Raw genomic sequence first — 8,730 nt, 5'->3', positions numbered from 1 at the left:
CTTGTTGACTAGTTGCAACTTTTATCCGCTAGACGTCAGTAGTAGTCACGTGTTATTAACCATTTTTCAACAATAATTTATAAATTATTTAGCTGCCAAATCAACGCCCATTTTTTAAATCCAAATTACAATTATTAAATAAATAAAAAATGCTACTAATATGAGGACTCCAACAATCCAACAATTGTCTGTTCCAGTGGCAGACGCTATATCAATTTAGCTATTTCGCTCTCGCGTATATAGAATATATTTGATAAAGCGACTAAGTTTTTTGGTGAAGTAAAAAAATATTTAATTCAAATACATAATTTATAAAATTGTAATATATTAGTTAATAAAAAACATATTCTTTAGTATACAGTTTAATTAGATATGTATAAATACTTCACTGGAAAATGTTATTTCACAACGAGTCCCGTTTTTATCTATAATATTGGTACTGAAAATATAATATATGCATTTTACATGTAATTGTATTTTCTGGACATTTAAAATAGTTTTTATTCTTTAGACATTTTTATCTATAATATTGGTGTTGAGAATTAGACACACATGCATTTTACATGCAATTGGCATTTCCAATTGCTGCATGTGTTGCGTTACTAAGTATTTGCTATTGAATAATTAGTCATGAACCAACACGACTTTCAAGAATAAACTGGAAAATGTTTAATATTAGATGCATGTGACGTCAATTAAGCCACAATATAAAATAGGATGCACGCCGGTTTTTCATTTATTGTGCTTTGTTTAGCAATAAGAAAAAGTTGTTTGTGTCTAAAAGTTGTGTCGTGACTAATATACCGAGGTAAGTTTTCTCTTTGTATGATTTTGTTTTTTAACTGGTATATTCACATATTTTTGAATTCTTTGTAAGAGTACACATCTCGATATTCGCCTTATTTGTTTTATTCGTACAGTATACATAATATTTCTCTATTTTCATGCAGTATACACTATATTTCGATAAAAATATGTTATTTTAGTGTTCTTCGATAGAAATTTCAAGTTTATTGCCATACCTATTCTTTATTTTCTAATATCTTGTTCTATTTTCGTTTTAATTTTTCGTTTTTGCTATTATCTGATGCCAATAGTTTTAGTTCGAATTTCGTATGCAAACCAAGGAAAAATTGAAATACCGGTCATTCGCACAGTATACATATTATTTCTATTGTTATACAGTATACATAATTTTTCAACAAAAATGTTATTTTTAGTAATCTTATATAGAAATTTTAATTATTTTTCTCGATCTTCGTTTTATTTGTTTTTTTCTCAATTTTAGTTTTATTCGTACAGTAGACATATTATTTCTCTATTTTCATGTTGTATACACACACTATTTCGATAAAAAATGTTATTTTAGTGTTCTTCGCTAGAAATTTCAATTTTATTTCGACACTAGACATATTCTTTCTTTTTATCTCGTTCTGGTATGTATATTTTTAACAATATATACTATTTCTTTTTTCATATGTATTTTTGATTTTTCGCTTTATTATTATCTCATGCCAATAGTTTTTAGTTTGAATTTCTAAATATATACAGTTGTGTATGCAAACCACTAAAAAAGTTGAAAGACAAGCCATTCGTGCAGTATATATATTATTTCTATTTCTCTATTTTTATACAGTATACATATTTCGATAAAAGGGCCGACCATTCGTACAGTATACATATTATTTCTATTGTTATGCAGTATACATATGATTTCGATAAAAATGTTATTTTGGCATCCTTCGATAGAAATCTCGATATTATTCATACAGTATACATATTTATTCTTTTATAATCTATTCTATTCTACTATCTATTTTATTTTCGTAGCACGTTTTGTTCGTAACAATATACATATTATTTCTTTGATTTTCCGTTTTGTTATTATTTCCTAATAGTCTTAGTGTGAATTTTCTAAATATATAGATTTGTATAGCAAGTTAATATTTTCAGATGGATCTAGCAAAAATTAACTGTGCACCTTCGATAAAACCGATAAAAAAACTAAAGGAACTACCAGTTGGACAGCCGTTTCCAATACAGTCCGCAAAAATCGTAAACGGCAAATTTGGACCAGCAGTGTTGCTAGATTTGGGAAACGAAGTAGTTTTTCTGCCTCAGCGGGTGACGGAAGTGTACCAACCAGCCATAGGGACACTTTGTGGAGGCAAATATTCTGTTACATTCGAAGGGGAAGTAGACGTTGGAAATAAAAGACTCCTATCATCGTTTAGGATAACCGAAAATTAACGTTTAGAAAAAAGGATAGGGGTGAGCAATTTTTAAATTTTTTTTTCCAATTTGTTTGTCGTAAAGTGTTCTTTTATAAAATAAAATGTCTTCGAATAATATTGATAATATTATCAAACAAACGGACGGTGTTGTACTAGCAATTAAAAAATTACGAAAAATTTTATTTGATAATTTTACAATCAGAGATGCGGAAGTATGGCTAAAACGATTACAAAAACAAATTAAATTATGTAAGAAGGTCATTCGTAGTAGAAAACAAAACAAATTATCTGTAGGCACTTGTAGAAAACTAATTTTAAATAGGCATATAGGGTCGGGTCTTCATTTAAAGTTGGGACAGCGGGTTAAATGGGAAAATGTACAATCAAGCTTTCAAAGTAGAATCAAAACCGGAATTATAGCTAATTTACGTCATAAGGATTTGAATCAATTTTTAGGAGATTGTGTAGTTGTTTTTAAAAATAAAATCGGTAAAATTTTAAAAACCCACTCTGCACTTAAAGTAAATACAGCATTTTGTGGGGAGTTTATTAGAAAATCAGGAGATAATGAGATTTTGGAAATTAAATATTTTAATACTAAAAATTATGTTATTGATATATCAACTCAAATAGACGAATGGTTCAAGGGAAATGTAGTAGATAAACTTTTAAACAAATTATCGGAATTTGCAGAAAAAGATTCGGGATTTGCATTAAATAAAATTATTTCTTTAGCTGTTAATATAAATAAATTTCAACTTGGAAATGTTTCGTCTTACATTAGACTCCCAGAATCAATTTTAAAAAAAAATGCTTGTATAAACATTAAAAATACAGATCACAATTGTTTTTACTGGGCCATCGTAAGCGCTCTTCGGGCTCCTAGGAATAAAAAGCATGCAGAAGAAACCTCTTCATATCCATACTTTACAGAAGTTTTACAAACAGAGAATTTAGATAGTCCTATGCCGCTAACAAAAATTTCAAAATTTGAGAAATTAAATAATATTTCAGTTAATGTTTACGCTTTAGAATTAGTTCAAACAGACAAAACATTATTTTACACAGTATTACCTGCTAGATTAACGGAAAATAAACGGGACACACACGTTAATTTACTTTTAGTTCAAAATAAATATTATCCGCGCTTAAATGATTATGATGCTCCACCAACTGATGATGATTGTAACGAAGATATTAAATACCATTATTGTTGGATTAAAAATCTTTCGCGTCTGGTTAGTAGTCAGTTAAATAAGAACAATCACAAAAAATTTATTTGCGATAGATGTATGAATTATTTTCATCAGCAAAATAAATTAGTTGAGCATGAAAAAGTGTGTTCTAAATTTAATAAATATAAAATTAACTTTCCAAAAGAGAGCCACGTCGAATTTAAAAACTTTACATATCAGCAAACTACTCCTTTTGTAGTTTATGCAGATTTTGAGTGTCAATTAGAAAATTATAACCAAAGCAACGTAAATTTAACTAAAACCGTAAAATATCAAAAACATGTTCCATATAGTGGCGGTTTTTATGTAAAATGCAACTTTGACGACAACCTTTCGTATTTCGATAGCTACCGAGGTGCAGATTGTATGGATTGGTTTGCGAATCGTATGGCTGATGTTGCGAAATTTGTAAACTCAAAAATAAAAACAATTACGCCTATGATTGAAAAACCAAATGCAAGTACAGCAACATCGTGTCATATTTGCAGTAAAAGTTTTTCGATCAAAGACATAATCGTTAAAGATCATGACCATTTCAGTGGGAAATTCAGAGGTTTCGCACACCAAGCATGTAATCTGACCTTTCGAAAATTGTTTGTAGTGCCTATTATATTTCATAACCTCTCTGGATATGACTCACACTTTATGATTTCAAATTTATGTAAAAAAGGTCACTTGAGTGTACTTCCCATCAACAAAGATAAATATATCTCCTTTACGCTGCACTCAGATGAAAATAACATTAAATTACGATTTATAGACTCTTTTCGATTTATGGGGGCTTCTCTTGATGAATTAGTTTCAATTTTATCTGATTCAGAAAAGAAAATTTTACAGAGGGAATTTCAAAATTTAGATGAAAATAAATTTAAACTACTAACGCGTAAAGGAGTTTTCTGTTACGATTACATTGATTCTTTAGAAAAATTAAATGAAAAAGATTTGCCCTCAATTGAAAAATTTTACAATAAATTAAACGATGAAACTATAAGTGATGAGAAGTATGCTCATGCACAATCTGTTTGGCAGCATTTTAATATTCAAACTATAGGAGAATATTCCGATATTTATTTAAAAACAGATATTCTGCTTCTTGCTGACGTTTTCGAACAATTACGTAAAAAATGTTTCTCTACTTATGGTTTGGATCCTGCGTGGTACTATACAATGCCCGGATATACGTGGGACTGTATGCTCAAGTATACTGGGTGTAGGCTAGAACTACTAAAGGATCCAGACATGGTGTTGTTTTACGAAAATGCCATAAGAGGTGGAATATCCGTGTGTAGTAACCGATTTTCGGAGGCCAACAATAAATATATGTCTGAATACGATCCTAAAAAGCCTTCCAAGTACCTTATGTACCTGGATGTAAACAATTTGTATGATTTTGCAATGGAGCAGCTCTTACCCTACGGAGGCTTCAAATGGGTGGATGATGTAACATCGTTTGATGTGACATCAATACCCGACAACTCTGATATAGGATATGTGCTACAAGTTGATCTATCATACCCACAAGAATTGCATGATAAACATAAAGATTTTCCGTTTGCAGCCGAACGCAGCGTACCGCCCAGTGGCGGGGTAAAATTGTCGAAATTAATGACAACACTTAACGATAAAAAAGAATATACTGTTCACTATAAAAATTTAAAACAAATGCTAGCTAATGGATTAAAGTTAACGAAAATTCATAAAATTTTACAATTTAAACAGGGAGCCTGGTTGAAGCCCTACATCGAGCTAAATACTCGAAATAGGGCTATAGCTCGAACAGATTTCGAAAAAAATCTATATAAATTAATGAACAACGCTGTGTTCGGCAAAACCATGGAAAATATAAAAAAAACACCGTATTTGCAAAATTGCCAAATCTTGGGGAGGTCGTTATGGCGCCGCAAACTTAATTTCAAATTTTCGATTCCATAGTTGCACAATTTTAGAGGAAAATCTGGTGGTTATCGAATTAAAAAAGCTTGAAGTAACGTTTAATAAACCTCTGTATGTAGGGCAGGCAATTCTAGACCTCTCGAAGACAGTCATGTATGATTTTCATTACAACTATATGTTACCAAAAATGGGAGCAGATAGGTGTAAGCTTATGTACATGGACACCGATAGTTTTGTTTACGAGTTACAGTGTGAGGATGTATATGAGGAGGTAATTAAAGCTGACTCTAGTAAATTCGATACTTCAGATTATTCGGAAAATAACATATATAAAATACCAAGAAAAAACAAAAAGGTGCCAGGTCTAATGAAAGATGAAAACAACGGTAAAATTATGACACATTTTGTTGGGCTTCGAAGTAAAATGTATAGTTACAAGGTGCAGGGTGGGAAGATCGTTAAAAAATCTAAAGGAGTTAAATATAATATTGTTAAAAATAAAATTAAATTTGAGGATTATGTTGAATGTTTAAAAAATTTTAAAGAAAAAACAGCTACACAACGCTGTATTAGGTCATATGCACATAACGTCTATTCTATCGAACAAACAAAAATTGGTTTAAGTCCGTATGATGATAAACGCTATTTAATTCCGAACAGTTTTGACACGCTTCCGTGGGGTCATTACAGTATTTTAGAATAAGCCTTTTTTTTGTTATAGATGAACGTTCCAACATTATTAACATTATCTGTTAAAAAAATTTGTGAATCAATAACATCAGCAGCAGATTTTATGCTACAATCTCCGCTACCATGGAAATTAACCAAGACAATAGTAGTATATTATCCTAAATTTAAATGGCGTTTTATGATAAAGAAAGCTAAAAATGATTCTGATCATTCATATGAAAGACTTAACTATATTACATGTTCCAAAGAAATAGATCCAGATTTAATTAATACTATATTAGGAAAATCCGATTGGGAGTATGTTTTTGAAAATTATTCTAGTTATTGCGTATGGTCAAGTGGATATTTCCTTCAACAATATCGTCTTAAAGTATGCAAAAGGTGTTTTTATCAATTTAAAAAAATACATGAATATTTAAATAAATATATATTTGTTTGCTATGACCATTCTCACGAGGTTTACGATATCCATGATATTATTAAGGATGTATACCAACAAAAATATTATTGGTGTCATAACTGTTTTGAACGTGTATTATTTAAAATAAAAGATACCGATTCTTGTATAGATGACTTACATGAAATGCCTAGAAAAACCAGATTTGATGATTCAGATGTAGATTGTGATATTGACTCTTTTGAAAACAATTATTAACTTTTTTCGACAAACAAATTTAAAAAAAATTAAAAATTGTTCATTCCTATCTAAGTTAATGTTTATATTATATTTTGTACATATATTATTGTAAATAAAAAAAATGTCAAAATAAAAAAACTTTATAATAAAATATTCTTTATTTTAATTTACATTTTCCCAATACAAATTCCCATTTAGACATTAATCATTCATAAAATAAATTTACTTTAGATAATAAGGATTTCAGTTGTTTTATTAATCCATTATCAGGACAAGGGAACCCTAACAAATTCCAGTTAAAACTACCTTTTTCAACGACACTTCTTGTAAATTCATTAAACTTGTAATAAATGTTTTGCTTTAAGAAATATATATGCCCATCAATGTAATTAAATGCTGATGTAATATCATTTGGTATTCCTGGAACAACGTCACTTATGCGTCCTCTTGAGATAATGCCTTTATCATTAAATTCAATAAATGAACCATCAAAACAAACAAATTTTTTTCCTGAATTTGTTTGAAATAAACCAGCAATACTTCTTGCGTTATTAACTTCAGGTACCATGTTATCTGTATGAATTCTTAAGCTAGGAAATGCTGCTGCGTATATACGATTCCTACTTACACCAATTAAATCTCCATTGGTGCTTTGAAAAACATGTGTTACGTTCGTAATTCCCCTTGGCAAATATCTTATAAATTGTTCAGCATCGGTGGGTATCTTTTCATTATTTAAGTCATATTTCCATATCAGATCCTTACTTACTATGTACATTCGGTATGTTGGAAATGATGGAGCGTATGCTAAAAATATTAAATCTGGGTATTCCAATTCACATACATTCGTTATGACATTTTGCATCGAAACTTGGCTATTGTGGTTGCCTTACTCCTAGATCTTTCTGTAGTGGTTGTCTTTAAAGTTGGAGAACTGCTCCTTGTAACACCAGCTTGAGTTGGAATCGATGTGGATTTACTTTTAGGTCCATATAACTCTTCGAAGCCCCTTTTATCATCTTCAGATATGTTAGTAGGTAGGGTTTGATAAAACGGATACATTACAGCTTTCTTATCGCTACTATGGGATAAACCTAAAGCGTGACCAACTTCGTGAAGAAGGACAGCAAAGAAATTTGTTCGACCTTCTGCTGTAGAATTCAAACTGAAATCCCATGTTAGGTTGCTATTCATATGAATTTCTATGCATCCTGATGCTGGTGGAAAATAAGAATGTGCTAATACACCACTTGTAAATTTAAAAGGACAGTCGCTGTTACCCTGGCAATTATATCGAAAAGAGTGCTGCTTTGGAACGACTGTTATTGTTATATCTGGATTTGGAATTGGAACTTTTAGATAAGTAAACTTAAATTTTGATGCTTTTTCCCATATTTCAAATACTCTTTTAGAGACTGCCAAAGCTTCAGGGGTAAATTGCGGAAAATACCATTTTAAATCAAATTTTTTCCATGCTGATTTTACAGCGTAAGCATTGTCTCCTTGTGTACATCTTGGTTTCTGCATTAACGCCATTGTTTCCCTATTTAATTTTCCATCCACAGGTAAATTATATCTTTCTTGAAACTGTTCTAGTATTTCAGTAATATCAGTGTGTGCAGTTTCACTTGTGGTGATATAACCATATTGTTCTAACCATGACACCGCATTTGTCTCGTTAAAATTTTCACCTAAGCAAAAACTTACGATGCTAGTTGCTATGAGCAGAACAACTTTATTGATATGCATCTCGAATGATACTGGTTCAAATAAGAAAGTATTAGTTTGATATAAGTAAAATTTGACACTTTTTGACCCCGCCAGCCCGACTGATCTTATTTTTATTTTAAATAAATAAAACAACAAATACATATTTTGAAAAGCTTTATTAAATTCTTTCAAGATCATTAGCGATCCTATGTTTACAGAAAAATATAAGTTGCCCTAACGCTATATGTTGTAAAGTATATCCTTCCCGTGTAAATGTATACAATTTTTGAATGGCGTCTAAAAACGTATAATTTTGATTACTAAAACTATT

The 8,730-nt window shown here is 30.3% G+C and overlaps 1 protein-coding gene across 1 annotated transcript; it reads right to left on the bottom strand.

Moving 5' to 3' along the window:
- Positions 1–7,538: 7,538 nt before the first annotated feature.
- On the bottom strand, positions 7,539–8,438 carry LOC140450646 (matrix metalloproteinase-14-like). Its single transcript, XM_072544307.1, has one exon. It carries the CDS (start codon positions 8,436–8,438, stop codon positions 7,539–7,541), a length of 900 nt encoding a protein of 299 aa, XP_072400408.1.
- Positions 8,439–8,730: the final 292 nt, after the last annotated feature.

The sequence above is a fragment of the Diabrotica undecimpunctata genome, chromosome 9 (assembly GCF_040954645.1).
Source record: "Diabrotica undecimpunctata isolate CICGRU chromosome 9, icDiaUnde3, whole genome shotgun sequence".
Taxonomy (NCBI): Eukaryota; Metazoa; Arthropoda; class Insecta; order Coleoptera; family Chrysomelidae; genus Diabrotica; species Diabrotica undecimpunctata.
This window is presented reverse-complemented; position numbering and strand designations above follow the sequence as displayed.